Source organism: Agelaius tricolor, unplaced genomic scaffold (assembly GCF_023055355.1).
Source record: "Agelaius tricolor isolate 1412-34295 unplaced genomic scaffold, bAgeTri1.0.p SCAF_1, whole genome shotgun sequence".
In the NCBI taxonomy this organism is placed as follows: Eukaryota; Metazoa; Chordata; class Aves; order Passeriformes; family Icteridae; genus Agelaius; species Agelaius tricolor.
This window is the reverse complement of record NW_027269261.1, coordinates 108,420,500-108,439,599: the sequence shown is the minus strand read 5'-3', so window position 1 is coordinate 108,439,599 and position 19,100 is coordinate 108,420,500. Positions and strand designations below refer to the sequence as shown.

General features: G+C 39.4%; 1 protein-coding gene across 1 annotated transcript in view; it reads right to left on the bottom strand.

The window, feature by feature from the left end:
• The window catches only part of LIN28B (lin-28 homolog B), a 101,804-nt gene that overhangs the window by 24,904 nt on the left and 57,800 nt on the right, over positions 1-19,100 (bottom strand). Inside the window, exon 4 of the mRNA XM_071446559.1 lies at positions 18,393-18,577. Within this exon, the coding sequence (XP_071302660.1) occupies positions 18,393-18,577 (185 nt within the window). The remainder of the gene's footprint in view (positions 1-18,392; positions 18,578-19,100) is intronic.

Genomic DNA, 19,100 nt, shown 5'->3' with positions numbered 1-19,100 from the left:
GGCCACCTCCCTGTCCGGTTGCTGCTCGGTACCTTTCATTCCTGCAGGATTAGTTTTTGCTCAGTTACGCTCCCTGAAGTGGCTCTCTGAGGAATTAGATCGGCACTGGTGACCCTGCAGGCACAGGACCGCAAGGCCGGCTGTGGGTGCAGGGGGGCCAGGCAGCTGCCCAGCCTCGGTAATTTGAAACTGCACCCTGGCAGAGCCCCGGCTTCAGAGTCAGGGGCAGCATCCCTTTCTTTTAAAGTCACAGTTCCCCTTCAGGAAAAAATAATAAATAGGGATTCAATCTGTTAACACAGTAATGGAGATTCCCATTACTTCGGCTTTGTACAGAGTAGTGCAGACAAATCAACAACAGCTAAAAAACCTTCTATATGTTTTATACTTAAAGAAGCATTGCTTTCTGAGATTGACATTACTTTCAACTTAATGGTGCCTCTCTAGCAGTTCTGGCTGAAGAATTTTGCTGCAATTGCTGGGGAGAGTTTTGGCAAACTTAGATCAGACATAATTAAACACCAACTGTGTGTCCCCAGGGACTGTCAACATGGGATGAGGAGAGTCCCAAAACCCAACTATGTATTAATGGATACAGGCATGAGATACAGAACCACTGGGTGAAAGTTTACACTCTAGATATTCCATACATATGATCTACAAGTACATATAAAGAAAAAAAAATCTCAGGATGTTCAATGCCTAGATTGAGAATAACCTAGATGTACTCAATTTACTGCACATTTAAGAACACTTACTGATGCAAGCAATTTTAAGTTAACTCAAAAATCTGAAGTAATCTGTCTTGAATACCTCTGAGAAAGGGTATAGCCTAGGGTTGGGCCAAGGCCACCTGTGTACCTTCCCCATTTTTTTCTTTCCTTCAGAGTGGCTCTTTTCCCTTGTGGAAAGAGACTGTGGCTTATGCAGAATTATCTTACTGGCAGATTCTGCCAAGCAGGTCTCCAGGACTGTGTCGATTACAGCATCCAGGAGAACTCTCCTGGCCACATTGCTTGACCATCTGAGCAGTCTCTGCCTGTGTTTGCCATTGTCATGAGTGCTGTCTGTCTGCAAACCAGGAGGGGAAATTTTACAAGTGCCTGTCTTGTCAGAGAGAGCCGAGTCCCAGGAGGGAGCACCCTGGGACTCCAGTCACCTACAGGGAGCCTGGTTCTTGTCGGGTCGGGCTGTCTGTCTCTGCCCCGACACGGGTAGGGTGGTTCTTGGGTGGCACGCGATTCAAAGGACGAGTCTGGACTCTTCAGCTTTTCGATCTTCAGATTGTTTATTGTTTCTTATCTACAAAATTTTCTGTCTGCCCAACAGAGGTCTGATCTGCAAGGCAGCCACGGGCACTCTGACCACCCACGGGGCGGTCATGTCTTTTTATACTAAAATCTACGTACATTATATTTACCTTTATTTTCCAATACTTTTCACCCATGTTGGCAAGTGCACCTTCACCATAAACCAATCCCCAAGTGCCAACATCACCACAGGAGATGGAAGACAAGAAGAAGAAAGAAGAAGGACAAGACACGCCCTGATCCCTCCATCTTGTCTCCATAACCAAAAACCTTAAAGTTTATATTTCACCCTCTAAATGTGTCCCTTTTACACCCTTCACTCTAAAGTGATTCTCATGTCCTCAAACTGCTGTCACTTCTGTGGATGGATCAAAATCAAGCCACCAAACACTCTTGGCAACATTCCAGGATTTCCGAGACCCCCAAGGGTTCTCCTGGCATCTCTGGACATCGGGAGCGATGTGCTGAGTTCCCACAGGTTCTCAGCACCAAACCATGGCCTCACCACACTTCAGTGCAGCCACAGCTGTGCCACACACTTTCATTTGTGCTGGCTTCCACAGACACTGTGCATCCCCATGCATAGAGTGTCTGGGGCTCCTGGGTGGCTGCAAGGGGCTGAGCCCCAGCCTGTGCCAGCAAAGAGCTGTACCCCAGCCAAGCAGAGCCCTGGCCAGCTGGGCACCCTGCACCACTCAGCTACATCTGGGCTGGTTTCTCTCTTGGTCAGCTTGGTCAGCAGCTGACCCGTGTTTGGCACTCCCCTTCCTCTGCATCATGTGAAATATGCACTTTAAAGAAGCTTCTCTAGCTTTCTGTGGGGGAAATGGGGGTAAAAGCTTTGGTTTGGGGCAGAAGCATGCTGCAGACCTGCCTACAAGCACTGGAAGTCATCAGTCCACAGAAAGCATCAGATCTGAAGCAGCCCTGCCTCTGTCTGTCACAAAAGGTGAACACTGCCACCCACCACTTCTCTTTATTCAGTCAGCCCCAGTCCCACAAACGACCTAGCTCACATCCAGTATTACCTGTTACCACATCTCCTTCCCCTCTCCAGTTCTGCACACCCCTACCTTCACTTCCATGCTGATTCTGCTCCTAAAAGGCACATTTGGCTTTTATGTACTGATTTAGCCTTTACACACTGATTGGAATGAACCATTTCAGAGGTCATGGCTGGCTACTTCAAGGAAATAAGGATTTTTAAACTTGAACTATCATTTAACAAAGAAGTGCTTTTTTTTTTTTTTTTTTAGAAACAGGTTTTAATTAATTAATAATAATGGTAATAATAAACATAAACCTGTCTCTGTGGAATCTTTTTTTTTTCTTTGACTAAATGAGAATCTGCTTGAAGAAAACATTTCCATGCTAAATGAAAATGGAGTTATATGCCACACACAAACTGTAGTACTCTGCAATGTAACAAAATATGCAAGCTTAAGCAAATTTACCACCTGCTACCATAGCAAGGGAACATGGTGGAATCCTGCTCACAACACAGCATCTCATTATTGCAGCTGGATGTTTCACTACAGTGATTAGTGTGCACACAGTGTCACAAGTAATTTCCAGAACTAACACCACCTTCATATAGTTTTTCACTTACAGTCTCAGTTCTTGAATCTGTCATTCAAGAATTTTTTTGCAGGTTTTTGGAACTCTCAACTGACCTTCTTACACAGGCAAGACTGTAGATGACAAAAGGGCAGGTGACATTTTTACTTCTGTTGTTACCTGGCCTAATGAGCTAACACAGCTCCATTATTACAGCTTCATTTTGGCTGATACCTTAAAACTTATTAGTTATCTTTCTTCTGGCACCCACTTTCTTCAAAGCAACTGAGGCAACCTTTCATAAATCTGTTGTATATACCATATATGTGTGTACAACACGTGTATACAACAGATTGAATAATTATTTTTTCCTCTTGACAATTAAAGTCAATTTTCTATAAAATGCATCTTAACTTTACAGTGGTGTAAACACTTATTGTGATAAATCCAGAATCTTTCAGATTTGACTAATTTGTATTTTATCCAAGAATTAAGCAAGAAATGTGGGTCATGAAGAAAAATTATATACAACATCTTAGATTTATTACCATATACTCCCAAAGATTTTATGGACAGCTGTCACCTGAAGTATCTCTCACATTCATGTTCTCCTGGCATTTGGAAACAACTTCAACCACTACTTAGAAACAAAACTAACATGCTTTTTTTGCTGGCTTCTCATTCAAATCAGCAGCTGGAAACAGATGAGGAACACAAACCTCAATAGTCCCTTAAAAAAAAAGCCCACCAATTTCAGTTTTCTGAAATCCTCTGAACTCAACTTTCTACAAAAAGTGTTTTCTGATGAGTTCTTATTTTGAAAAGGAGGGGGGCAGTGCTAAACCCTAGAAAGCAAACCAGAAGTAATAATCTCTTTATGGCAGCTCATGGTAAGGAAGTGACTCAGCTGAGGAAAATTACAGAGTCCATTTGGAGACACTGATTCCAAGAGCACCAGGGTCTGCAGCCAGGAATCTGGCACAGCTGCACTGCCAGAAATTTCAACCTTCACAAACACATAAGCCTGAAAAATACTATTATTCAGTAAAAAAAGACTATTTTTTACTATTGCAGTAATTCTAAACAGTTTTGTCTATCTCTACAGTGTTTTTTTGTTGTGAAAAGAAGATGTGAGGGAACTGAGGATATATCCTTTAGCTATTTCTCAAAAGGCCAAGCAAAAACAAAGCAGAGTTTCATCATAAGGAAGTCAAATTAATTTCTAAGTCATTCAAAAATTGCATTATAACTTCTCTGAGTTTTGAATTACCCTTCCACAAACTCAGCAAGCAGTCTATTCTGCCCCATAAGCTATTGCTGCTGGAGGCAGCTCTTAGCACATTTAGAAGTAATGCCACAATTACTAAGGGATGAAAAACCTCCAGCACCTTGAGAGTGTGCACTGGAGTAGTTTTCAATCTGCAGATCTCAGATATCTACAGATTACTTTCAAAGGGTGGGAAAAGATATTAAGAAAAGCAGGCTTGTGGACAGAGTGCTTGAATCATCAAACATCATGAAACAAGAGGCTACACAAATCCAGCAAAAATCCTGGGGAGCAGTACTTCCAGATCAAAAAATGAGTGTGCATCACTGCTGGCTAATAATTCAAATAGCCAAGAATCACAATTTCTATTGTAATAAAAAACTACAGTGATTTTAAGTATTATTTGGACTAGGAAGGATTGCATTGAAGAGTTTACTGGTAAACATACAGAAGAGAAGGAAGGTATAGAAATGGCTCAGGCAAACAAGAAAGTTATCTTAAGTCAAGTCAGGCACACTATCTTTGTAGTTAACATTTTTTCTTTACTAATTAACAAATCTTCTGTTCCTTCACAAGGATTCACGAGTTCTCACGAGTGGGTAACCAAAACCATGCTGTAAAACAGAACTGGCTCTCCAACCATGGATTATTTAACCACAGAGAGTGCTGACAAGCAAGAAGCCCAAAATGGCTGATCAGAAGCTGCCCCATTTTATCCCAAGAATTCAAACAGGGAACAGGTCTCGAAGATGCAATAACCTTCAAGGTTGGTTGTGCCCCTTCAAATGCTCTCTGATTCCCAGTGCCTGTGGCACTCCTAGGGATGCAGGCAGCTGTGGCAGCAGCAGTGAGGATGCAGGACACATCCAGGACACATCCAGGACACATCCAGGACACATCCAGTGCCTCGGGGATGGCGGAGCACAGCCACCCCTGCAGCTGGCACAGCTTCTCCAGCAACCCAGGGAAATGGCAGGAAGGAAACAAAGCACTCCCTGCACCCCTGGGAGCAGCTCCTCCTGCTTTCCTTTCTTTGCCCTCCATGAAAGAATAAGAAATTACGGTGATAATTTTGTTCAATTTACCCTCAGGTACAAATCAGGGCTAAAAGCTATTCCAAAATAAAGGTTTTCACAGTTAGAGGAAGAGTTTGTAAAGTTATAAACTTGCAAAGGGGTTTAAATCTCATATCCTTCATTATCCAAAGAACAAGAAAACATGTGGAAATTACACTGAGGTTTACAGATGGCTGTCTTCTTGAGTTTAACTGTATTATAGTACTTTAATTTAATTAGCAGCCATACCTATAGGAGAAGTACTATAATCCATATGCTGTGAGTCAGAGCCTGAGCTGAGAGGTACCTGGAACTTTTGTTTTCTTTCCTGCTAGATGGGTTTGCATGCTGAAACACTACTCTGGCTTTTGCCTATGATACTGAAACCACTTTCATTTGCACTTTAAACAACCAAGAAGAAAATGTGATTGCTTACACAAATCCTTAAACTTGCATAATTGTTCAGATGTGGGAAGTTGTCTTCTAGATAATAACATTTTTGAAATCAATGCACAGATGAAAGATGAAGTTGTCACTCTTCTAAAAACACACACTAATGAATTTTGAACTATGTCAGACAAGAACAAAGAGACAATGGTGTCTTTTCTTGTAAGTCAATTTATAATCTATAAAAGAACATGTCTTGGTCACAAATTTGTATGGGAAAGGAATTCACACTTCAAAAACTGAAACAAGGAGAGATGCTTACAAATGAGTTTGAAAATTTTGGAGTTAGAAAATTTTAATTTGGGAATAATTTTTCCCTTGTACTGAGAGCACCTGCATTCTCCAACAACAGCAAGGGGTCTTCAGCAGACTACAAGCAAGTTTCAGGTTCTGCAATACTTTTGCTGTTTGTAAGCAATACAGCTAATTAAATGCACACTGACTGTATGAGCAGATCCTGAATTATTATCTAAAAATGTTGCACTAAAAACATTTAGAATACAAAATACATAGTGCATTTATACTGAAGAGGCATTATGTTTCTCCAATAAAAAAAAAAAAAATTCTTCAGTGTTCATGTTCTCAAATAATATAAATTGCTTGCGTCAACAAACACAGTACAATTAGCTTGTTACCCTTAAACTGAGTTTAAAATAAGCAAATTGTTTGATGACTTTGATGTTTTCCACCCAAAATGTGCTGGCTAATTTTTCCATTCCAGTTCCCATTCCAATCTTTTAACTGCCTTAATCTCCTGCCCTCAGATGTTGACCTCCTAAGAAGAGAGGTCATAGGTTAGCACAGACAGACCTCAAAAGATCTGGACTATCAATTCATGCCTGAAAGATTTCTCTTCCACAAAAGAACTACTAAAAAAGCAAATTCCAAAATCCAACTCCACAGGCTGCATAAAATGTAAACTTGTTGATAAATTGCATTCATAAATATTCTAAAAAGATTGGATCTAAACAGTGTGAATTAATTTCTGTAGGATAGGGTACAAAAATAAACCAAAGGCATAGACACGGAATAATGACGGAACTTCAAAGATAAAAAAGGAAAGCTCTAGACAGAGGAGAGTTAAGAGTCGGCATCTTTAACCACAGAGATGTATGTTTTAAATGTTTCTAATCTCTACATTTGAAAGTACCATTTTTCCACACCAGGCGCTTTTAAACACGATTTGTTTTCTTGTAAGGGTGAAAGTATGAGATTAGCTGACTCAGTAAATGAAACAGCACCAGTTAATACAAATTTTAGTCATTATTAGTGAGACTACTGCCTCATTTTCTTGCAGTAATTAGCCACACAACAGATTCCTCGCTGCTTGTTTGGTCAATGAGCGAACAGCTCTCATTAAAAAAAAAAAAAAAGCCAGATGTTTCTTTTCTATGTATAAGAGAAATGTATAAAATTGTAAAGGAGAAAGATAACTTCAGGAGGCTCCAGGGAGGTAGAAATACAGAGATAATAAGAAAGAACAATTTGATAAAATTATTTCTGGGGTCCAAGGAAAATTTGTTTGTTACACAATGAACATAAAGACAAAAATTCCAGAATTTCTCACTAGTGAAGTGAGTAATGATATTCCCACATTTAATAACATAAAATCGCATTGAATTATTTACCGTGTAAATTAAATGAGGATTATTTTTTGACTTAGAAAACTAAACTGCTTACATGTTTTAAGTAATTATTAAAAGGAGGTGTAGGTATATATTTCTAACTATTATTATTTGACTGGCTAACCATTATTCTTCAAAAAAATATATCAAAACATAAGAACTTGAAAGAATTAGTCTGATAAACAGGAAATGGCAGATTTTTCATTTACTTACTAGAAAGAAGTGATTTATAAAATCTAAGGAGAAAGAAGGTAAACACAATGAAACCTTTAAAAAGGTAAATTAATAGGCTTACATCTGAGCTACATACAACTTCTAATCCTATTGCAACCACTGATGGCTCCTTCTCATTGATGGAAGAAGTAACACCGCACAATTCTGTAATACAACTCATCTGAGGCACACACTGACACACACTCACCATTGTTTTGTTTTACATTATTAGTTTAGCATAACAAAAAGGAAAAGATACTAAACACTAGCAAATCAGAAATTTAATTTAAAACACTGAAGTATTTCAGCTTGTTATACTGGTGAGAATATATTCATTTATCATTAAAAGAAATCAAAGCACTTTGGTTAAACTTTGATGCCAAGACTGTTGCAACATTAATTGAGCAGTCTGTAGCTATCTGTTGTTTGCAGAGCTGTCTAAAGTAAATTAAATGTTTAGCATTTAAACTACCTAACAGCTAAAAGGCTAAAACTCCAAGTGACTTCTAGAATAGAGGCAGCCATTCAACACAAGACCAGTACAATTTAAATCAATTTTTTTACTTTCAGCTATTCATTGTAAAAGCTCTAGTGCTGGGAGACTCAACATTGTAAGATTATAAATTAATGGAGATCAAAGAAAAGAAATTGTTTCACTCACTCCCATATTTCATAGTGAACTTTCACAACTCTTTCCTCCTTAACCATTCCACTGTTACTGAGCAAACCCAGCTCCCTCTTCCCAATCAACAATGCCATGCTTGGCTCGCTATTCCTCCAGCTTGGCCACAGCACCTCTGCTCTCTTGTGCAGTGTTCCACCTCCTCCCTGAACCCTCTTCATCCTCATCCTACAGTGCAAACAAAAACGAGTCCAAATCCCCAAACTAGTGAGAGGAGTATGCAGGCTAATTTCTACAAATCCTATTATCTACCCATTCATTATTTGAAAGAGATGGAAATAATTTACACTGCAGTACCAGCCTGTGAACCCACATGTGAGTTCTCCTATATTGTCTTTTCTCATTTGCTGTATGAAATACAAATTATTGTATCCTTCTTCCTTAATGAATTTGAATTCCTACTGAATTCAATGCTTGAACTCACCACTAAATCCAGCTAAATCATGAACAAAAAATATACTGATTTTGGGGCTCACACTAAGATCTCTTCATGCACTACAAACATTAATTACTTTGCAATGTCTCTACAAAATTGTGTGATTTACTTGGTCTCAGAGAAATGCACAGGATTCTGGAGCACAAGAAAAAAAAGCCAAAATTATTTTCCAGAGGGGAATTATTCTAAGTGCCCAATTTGAAATACCAGTGCCCTTGGAGCACTCACTGTTTTATAGCACCTGATGCATTTAAGGCGAAGCTCAAACTGAGCACCTGTGAAGGCTGCATTTGGTAGTTCTGCAAGACAAACTCCAGATTGTCAGATGTGCTACGTTTGTCACCTGGTAAGCAAGGAACACACATAAGTAGAATATTGCAAAAAGTCCCATTTCAGGTCAACCCTCCCAGATCCACTGGAATCACCATAGCTGCTGCAAGGCTGCAGAGCAGGAGCTCACATACCACCTGTGCTTCAGCTCTTGACTTGCAGCAATTTTTCAAAATGCAGGAAAATTCAATTGAATCCCTGACTGTGTGTGCAGGGAGATTCAGGATTTTCTGTAGTCCCTGAAGAGCAGCAGAACTACCAGCACTGAGGCAACCATTTGGAGCCTGGAAAAGATCTGGGCTTCTCACATTGACACTCTTTTCAGTGTCTGTTCTTCCTTCCCTAAGTCCTTTCTCATCCACCTCCTTCTTCATCTTCCCTGTGTTTGTTTTCCTATTCCTGCTTCTTCCTAATCTTCACCCTACCTTTTATCTTGAAATATCTTCCCATTACCCTGCCTGAGGGACTGTGGATACCACAGGAGCGTTTCCATTCGAGCTCCACTGTCTCTTCACTGAGCAGCTTGTCATAACCAGAAGAAGCAACTGCAAAGTCCCACTCAGTCCTGCTACTTCTGGATGGAGGATGCAACATTGCTGTGCAGGGGTGGCTTCAACTGGTATGTTTTTCCTGAAATAAGAGTCCCTTTCCTGGTGCAAGTATGCCCTTACAGACTCATGACTTCTTTCAGGACACAGCCTGTGTGTCACTACCTGCCTGACAAATGCACAGGTGCACTTTTGGGGGTGGGGGATGCACAGTGGGAAGAGCAGCATCGTGCCTGCACCACCACTATGGAGATGACTACCTCTGTGACACATTCCTCTTACATAATGAGCTGCTGAGCTTCTTGGCAAAATAAGATATTGAAGTAAATTCACATTTTAAATTATTCATATTTAAGTAGGTTTGATCTTTAAGTGTCAAGGACAGAAACATGAAGCCACAGCTAATAAAAGAAACAGCTGTAGTGATTTGGAATTACATTACCACACAGTCTTTATTAATTTGAAGTTAAAGGGCTCCAGAACTTTTATGCCCTCTAAAGAGCATCAGATTCATCCACAGTGGTAAATCAGAGGCAATGTTTCAGGGATTTAGCAAATATGCTATAATTCATTTTTCTACAGCTTTTAAGTTTTTGGTATCTTTTTCAACAGGCCAAACTATATGACAATTATTTCCATTATCTGGAATCACCATTATAATGGGTCCTCAGTGTTGTGTATTTATTACATTTTATCTTTTATTATTATGTTTTGAGTATGTTTGCTAGGTGATGCTGCAGTGCAACATATGTTAAAAAAATAAAAAGCAAGGAAACGCAATAGGTTTCCTAAAATAGAAGATTTGGGGTTTAATTGTTTAATTATGCTGAATATTTCTGTCATAAAGTACAGCACAGGCAGTCTGAACCTTTTGAAAAGGCAGCTTATCCTGTGAGCAGGTCTGTTCCCAGTCCATTGACAGCTACAGCATCACACTTGAGTGTGATTCAATCAGCAGAGATGGAATTGATATAATATCAAGTTTGAAGTAACTTTGCTGTCCTAAATTAGCTGTCCTAGTCCATTTAACTTCAATTCAAATGTCCTCCATGGCATGCCACCATGTGTCATTCAGCTCTTTCATGAGCTCAAAGCAGCACAGTCTGTAGTCATCAGTATCAACTTAAAACAGATTTTTCACAATCTGGACAATATCTTCAAATAATTCTCTGTTCCCTGCTATTTTCAAAGCACAAGAGTAAGTTTTTACTGGTTTGGCCCCTGAAAATGTATGCACTTTTTTGTTTATTTTTGACTACTTGAAAATAGTATAGTAGTAAGAAATTAAACACTGAGAAACAAATATGAATTAAAGAAGAAGATGCCAGTTATATCAGGAAGATTGTTTTAGAAACAGAATGATTTTTTGCAAATTATTTATTGAGATACTTTTAACATATATTCTACTAGATTTATGCATAATGTCTGTTAAATTGAGCAAAGTTCTCAATTCTTTTTGCTTCTAAACTCCTTCTGGTATATGCAATCATTAGTACAGGTAGGAATGCAGTGGGATCATTAGGTGTATCAGTGCAGGCAAGGGCCTGAATATACACTGAGAGTTTACTGTAAGTGAGAGAGAGCTCACCCCTTGATTAAAGAGAGTGGAATAGTCAGAAAACATGAGGCCTAGAGAAGACACCCGATTAAAGAAAAATATTCAGCGTTCCAAAAACAGTGTATGTACTTAAGAAACCCATCTGCTGTGCAGGGACAGCTTTACTCTCCATGAGGCTGCACAGAAATGACACCTTCCTACTCACTTCATCTGTTCCTGGTATGTTTTCAGAATTGAATCTACTTACTTTAGCATCAAATTTGGATTTCTTATTATAAACACTGTGAAAAATTTGGGGCCTCTCTCTTCTTAACTGTACATGCATACAAACAGATACCAAAAAACTTTTTCCAGGCTCTACTCTGTTCTAAGCTTGCAGTGATGAAAATCACACTTGGATGTTGCTTAGTGGTGTCATGGCTACCAGGTTCCAGGCTCTTCCCTTGGCACAGATATCTGCATTTACTTGAAGCACATGAAAAGCCCCACCAGAAGACACATGATGGAAAGGCAGCACATATTTTTGCATCTTTTGATGATTTGTAGGCCTAAGTGCAAAACCCAATTCCTGCCTGCACCCAAGTGAGCAGGCTGAAACCCTGCATGGTCATGCAAGTTCACCAGCAATGGAGGATCTGAAAAGAGATCTTACTTTAAGTGGCCTTGGGATGAATTTGGCAATTAAATTGTCTGAAACCAGAAAATGGCCTTTCAAATGAATGAGGAATTGCTTGTATAATCACCCAGCACATTACAGTGTGCCAGGGTACCCCAAAATATCTAACCAACCTTGGATTAAATTAAGCTTTGTAGCCTGCATCTAACTATGGGCACTTGGCTTTGCAAATCTAACCACAATTTAAAATTTTGAATGGGATTTCTTCCACGTCTTCTGAAAAACAAAACCTTATATTCAAATATTATACATGCTATTATTCACAACTGTAACAATTTCTACATTTTGCTCCAACATGCAAGCACTGATCTTTCAGCTCTGCATCCTGGCTCCTTACTGCTTGAGCTACAGAATCATGGAAGAGAAATCCAGTATCTTTTGAGAAAGGCAGCTCCCAGTGCTGTATGCTGGACCTGGGGGTAGAAGCTAGCCTAGCTGTGGCTTGCTGTCTTCCAAGAGGTGAGATTTTCCTGCTTCTGCTCTCACTCTGGAACACCTTCCCATAGTACTACACCAGGCATTTCAGGAAGACTGGTTTAGTTACATCCTGTGCCAGAGGAGAAATCACAACACATAGTGCGTGGTCCATAGGTATTGGGAGCTATACACACCAGGCAGTGGCAGTTGTTTTCTCTTTTCTCCCTTAAGCCACTTTTCATTTTTTTAATGCCAAAAATACTTGTTCTTGAGGATCTGCTTCTGTTCTTAGACTGGACAGACCAAGTCCTGGAAGCACACTGTGTGTTTGTTATGCAGGAGGGCTGTGACTGCTGAGCTCCCTTTAAACACAGATGGATGATGTGGATTTTAACAAGGGCTGTCTAATGAATATATGCAGTGACACTGTTCAGAGGCTTCTGACTTAAGACTTGGATGGGTCTGCACAAAGACCAGCAAAGATTGACCTCCTGCCCTAGAGATCCATCTCCAAGCCAGCTTTCAAGCCTCCAATCCACAGCACCAAGTGGTAGCTATTTTTAAAATTTACCTACTTTTTAACCCTATCAACAAGACCCTCTGGTGTTCTGGTTTTATCTCACTCCTGGAAAACCCAAAATGTTGCTAAAACTTCCGAAGTGTTGCCAGCCTGAGGAAAAAAACCAAGGATGAAAAGCTTTGTCCCTAATGTTTGTAGCCCTGTGAAGATAAAACCTTCTTAAAGTACCTGGAGTATTGCAAAGCTCTCAAGGTGGTTTTTTGTTTTCTTTTCCTTTTTTTTTTTAAATTCAGCATTCTGCAGTTCCTGTTACAAGCATTTCATGCCAGTTTAGTGGCTTATTATGGCACAGTCAGCAAATATCAATCCTAAAATTATGTAAGGAAGCATAACTCAAAGAGTGGTTTATTCCCATGCTAACCCATTGTCTAGACATACAAATTGTTAACTCTATAAAATTCTGCACAAGTAATAGAAAGCTTTCCTTGAGGATCCAAAAGAAAGTTGCATCCAGAAAATTCAGGGACTTAACACTTCATCTAATTGTCTTTTGCAGATTAGTTGGTGATACTGAAGGAATGCTTAAACCACTATTGCCAGAGATAGAATGCTATACCTCCCTGCTTTTTACAGTCTCTCCTTAAATATGTGCCTGTGTTGGAAAGATGATAGTAGGCCAGAGGGACCTCATTTCATAGGGCAATTTTCACATAAGAGAACAAAATGATGGCTGTCTTTCCAGGCTAAGTTTAAAAGGTTGTCTCAGACAACACTGGAAAGAGCAACTCAACACCCAACAAAATAAATCATTATGATGCAGGGGAAGAACAAACAGTCAAGAAAATGCCCTATGCTTGAAAAATGGAAAAAGCAAGAATGAAAATTGGATTAAGAGATTCTTGCCATCTAATACCAGGTGCAAGGGAGCCATAGAGGAGGTGTTCATGTTCTAATTGCTGAAACACCACCCTCAAATAAGGTCCTTATGCAAGGTTGTATTTCTAAGAAACTGATGCAAACCATTCAATATTTGCATTACTTGTGTGTCAGTTTCCTCTTTGGAAAATGGCAGAACTGTGAGTGCAATCTACATTGAAGAGGAGTAGGAAAATTTCACCATTTGACAGAACATGTTGACACCATTTTGTGCCAAAGGTGACAACTCCCTGAACTTGTCCATTTCCCTGGCTGCATGACTCAGTTTGTCCATTCCCCACTTCACCCCAGTGCTGTTCAGGACCTGCCCAAGTGGATGGATCCCCTTTGCTGGAGCAGTGTGTGGTGACAGCCAGCCTGGCCTTGCTTACTCTCAGGAGAAGGGACTGACAGGCTTTCCCCACCCATCTGCTGAGCACAGGTTTTATGTGCTTCTCCCACATTGGCACTAGCTCAGGGCTCTCCTGCCCAGCCCATACCACTCCCATTATTCACATCTCCTTCACAAAAACCTGCTCAGCTCAAGCTGTAAGAGGCTTGTCTATGAAAGTCAGATTATACACTTGAGTGTGATTCAATCAGTAGAGATGGAATTGATATCATATCAAGTTTGAAGTAACTTTGCTGTCCTAAATTAGCTGTCCTAGTCCATTTAACTTCAATTCAAATGTCCTCCATGGCATGCCACCATGTGTCATCCCCTCCTGCATCACACCAGCCTAGAGACTGTTTGTGCAGATCACGAGCTTTTAAAGAAGACCTTTAAGATTTTCTTAATATAGTCTGACTTCAGATCATCCACAAAATGTCTTCAGATATTAAAACCATTTTCTGTCTGACTCAGACACAAACTAGTTTTAAGTGACAGTTCACCCAGGGAGAATTATATTATTTAATTACAACCCCTCCTCCCTAAGTGGCTGTATTTCCACCCTGTGGGTGGTTTAGAACTATGTTCTTCTTCATTTGAAAATTATGGGTTTGGTCACATTCAAGAGTTACTGGTGAACACCCTTTATAACATCTTAACACAAAACCTCTTCTTTTCTAATTGTTCCTCCTTCATATTTATCTATATTGGAATAAAAGTTTTCAAAGTGCTGTATCCATGCTGCAGCACTCATTACTGTTTAGTCAGCTGAGCTGCAAATACATGGCTGTTTCACCAGTCATATCCCAGGGTTTAATTCAGCATCACCATTTATCCAGTGGCAATGGTTCTTTGAGCTCCATCATTTGAAGCAGCTCCCAAATCCCTTCCTCACAGCTCACCTGCAGGGCTGTATTATAAACCAAGCCAGTGAAATGTTTCATGTCAATGTCCAATCTCACAATGTAGAACTTATTTATTACATGTTTAAATCTAAACTACTTACTGACACAGGTCACCTGTACTAGAAGTTTCCCTGCCCCAAGTGTGATGTTAGCAGAAGGTATCAGAGGACTGAAATAACATAAATTAGACCTGGGAGATGGAGTTATACTGTTAAATATTTCTTCCTTGTTCCCTTCTTCTTGATTTATTTTATTGCTTCCATTTTGGTGTAAAGATTTCAAAACCAAAAAATGAAGAAAAAAAAGAAAGCTGCCAACCTCCCCATCTCCCCCAAAACACTCCACATGAAGCAAGTGCCAAGCTAAGCAAATACAGCATAACAGACACTCTGCTAAAAAGTATCCCAGTTTGAGCTCCTAGCAGGAATATTTACAGATACTGGGTAATACCTCTAGGTCCCAAAGATAACTCTAGCTTCTAGTCCTGTGAGCATCATGCACCTTTATTAATATTGTCCCAAAAGTCTCTGGGTCAAATTATTTAAATGTACACTGCACTAAAGAATATTCTGCCATCTATATTATATAAATAATTACAACTCATAAAAGAGTCCTTTACCAGGTTTCACTTTAGGTGACATAGAAACACTGGGACTGCTTTTTAAAAAAAATAAAAAATAAAAAAAAGAAGAAAGAAAGTGTAATTTTTTCCTTCTTCCCTTTTTCCTCTCCACTTTACTCTGGTGGGTTAGGTTCTGATTTCATTTGTTCTACTCTAAACCATAGATGTGCCTACCAATTACTAAGTACTTGATTAAGTGTGATTTCAGAGTGCTTTATCTTTTCTGCATCAGATCCCCATGGTCATTCCTAGAGAGCATGGAACACTTTTGTGGATGGAACGTGTTGGGAGCTCCTACAAAGCCACCTGCAGCTGCTTACAGTGCAACTCCTCACAAATATTATCACAGCAAGGTCCCCACAGCAACAACACTGCAAATTACAGGGACCCTCAGTCTAGCATGGAAGCCTCACAAAATCCACCAGTGTTGGTAACCTCACTGTCAGGACTTTTTTCCCTCCCTGTCTGTACATATTGCTGCTTTTCTGTTTTTTCTGCCCCCACCTTTGCTATCTCTAACTCCTCTCTGTAATTAGAGTAACAGAATCCATTCAAATGGGATGCAGACAAAAAGATGCACTGAGGCTGGGCCCTCACACTCTTACACTGGTAGCACACAAAGAGATGAACACAAGAAGCTGGGATTAGCTTTCATAAATGGAGGCAGTTCTCAGTACAAGAGCAATCTTCAAGAAACTTTTCACTAGACGTGTTGGAGGTGCACCTTTTTAATTGTCTAGGCATTCAAAACTAATTTTCCTTCAAGCAAAGACACTGCTTTTCACTGAGTGATAATGTCAATGCTACTTCAAACATTTCAAATTTCAGCCTTTTTGGGTGTCTTATGACTTAAGTGTAAGAATTCTGAGACAGAAGTGGGTAGATGGTTTTGCCCACATTTTCACATTCAAATTAATTCAAATTAATTTTAAATTCTCCCTTTTTTAAAAGGCAAGTGAACATTAGAGAGTACACTGTCTCATAGATCAGCCCCCCACACTGTTTTCCAGGGTATATCTGTTCAACTTTTTCTATGCTTCAGCTATGAAAAAAACATGATTGAAAGCAGAATTCATCTCATTTCATTTTAGAGATTTGTAAGGGAAGCATTTACAGGATTGGAGCTAGGATCCCTTTGTAATCCCTGAAGAGGAACAGCAGTAAGGGAAGTTTCAACCCCAACATTTTATGTGCTTCCCTAGGATGAGAGGAATTCCATTTGGAAAGCACTGCTTCCCCCTGCATCTACTACACTGTATACTACAGGTTGTTAAATCCCTGCCTCTTTCAATATGTACCCTTCCCTGACTGCCTAAAACCAGCCCATTTAAACTTCAAGGTTTTTGAAGCAAGGACTGTCTTCCTTCATATACATGTGCAACAAATAGGTAAACAGGATCACCCCAGCATGACTGTGGCCTTTATTTGCTGCCAAAGTATGAAACATCAAGAACAGTGGTAATGCTAATACCCTAAACAGATTAGCAATTAGAATTCATGGAAAAAACCAACGATTTAAATAAGGATAATACTGAAAGCCTATGGTGAAATAACAAAAAAAACCCAACAAAACAAAACAACAAACAAACAAACAAACAAACCCACAAAAACCCCCCACCAAACCACAAAAAACCAGCCATTGCATGCAACATGACTCTATAAGGCCAGATATGGAGAGCAATCAAAAAGAAAGCTTTGTCCAGCTTACAAAGTCTCTCCTTGTTGTGGTTATGGACTCTGATCTGTTACAGCAGCAATAAATTTCATGTATGGCTTTTAGCTTTCACAAAGAAGGTGAAAGAGGGACAAATATCATGTTGTCTCCACTCCTTAACTAAAAAAAAATTATAAAATGAGGTGGGCGGGACAAAAAAAAAGAGCCTTTTAACAGAGGTGAGGACAAATGGAATTCATCTGTAGCTAGTAAAGGTTCCTGATCCCAAATTTCTCAAACCTGGGCTACATTGCCTTTCAAGGTGACCCTATCTTTCTAAGCTACTCCTTGCTTCAGAATGTGCAAAGGAAGAGAGCAATCACCCCCCAGTGATGGCCATACATCAAATACTGCAGGCAGAACCTTGTTTAGATGTTCTTACTAGGATCCTCACTAAGTATGTAATTCCTTTGGCCTCAGTCATTACAGGTCAGGGTTGGGAAACAACATGAGGGAAAAAGGGTGAATTCACCTAAACAAATAAATAAATAAATAACCTTTTGAGCAGGAAGGCTGTCCTTGGTGAACTAGGCACAGGTGGCTTTGTAGTGGAGAGGATTCAGAATTTCTTGAAGCCATCAGAAGTGGAAAATAAAGGCTAATAGTGCAGTGCAAGTCAGACTGCTGCACATGTGTGGAGACAAGTGCAGCAATCAAAATTAACCTGAAATTTGTAAAGCATTATTGCAACAGCCCCTCAGACCACCAGGAATTACAACCTTTGAAACACCTTATGCTCTGTTCACTAAGTAAAAACATAATTAACCAAATTATACACACCTCAACCCTTACTGCAGCACCTACATTTTTTTCTATATAAAACTACTGATGCAGTTTAATGATAGTATTGATAGTTTAATGATAGTATTGATAGTCTCTTTAGCATGCACAGTTCTCATCTACACATGACATTATTTCACCTGTGTTCAGACTGACCTCTCTCCAGTCTAATAGCAGTATCTTCAAAATAATATATTCCTCTGCAGGATCCCTCTAATTTAATAGAACCTTCTCCAGTAAAACTCATCAGTGGGTGATTGATGTAGGTGTATAGATACAGCTTTAATAAAATTACTAAGCTACATGTAAAAGCCAAATGTACATAGAAGAGTTTCCTTTCACAAACAAATAAATGCTGAAAACACAATTTCAAGAAAAAATTTGCAAAGGAAAAAAAAGGGGAATAGCAAAGTAAAGTAATTACCTATCTCCCTTTGGTTTTCTTTTTTGTACTGTCTTCCCTTTGGGTCGTCTTTCACTTCCTAAACAGGGGCTCCCACCAGGGCCTGTTACCCGTATTGATTCAAGGCCTTTGGAAGATTTCTTAAAAGTAAATTCCACAGGTTCTCCTTCTTTTAGGCTTCTAAATCCTTCCATGTAAAGCTTGCTCTGTAAATAGGAAAAACACTATTGGTTACCATTGCCTTAAAAACAGTATTTACATTTATAATCAACACGACAAATTACCCCATGTACCATCCTACAACACATACAGGTAGAGTAACAGTTTCCTCTGCATGAGCTGTAGCAGATGATATTCCAAATTATAGTCCTGGATACACTGAAAACTCCCTTCAACACTAAACAAGTAAAAATAACCTATTTTCAGTATCAGCAAAACTGAAATAACATTTTCCTTTTCTGTGATGAATGCTATAGATGTTTCCGAAAAAATGCTGTATTCTTAAAACCCTTAAAAACTCCTAACTGGTCTCAGGAAGTGAAATGGTCTGGAAAGAGAGCAAGTGTTCACTTCAGAGCCAATTAATTTATGATCAAAGTTTTAATAATTTGCATTCTTTATATCTGAGACATGGGTCTGCTGCTCTGAAAATGAATCAAAGATACAGCAAGCATGAGAGGCACGAGGAAGGCACTCTGAACAGTCTCCTGACATGAGCAGTTCAAATAT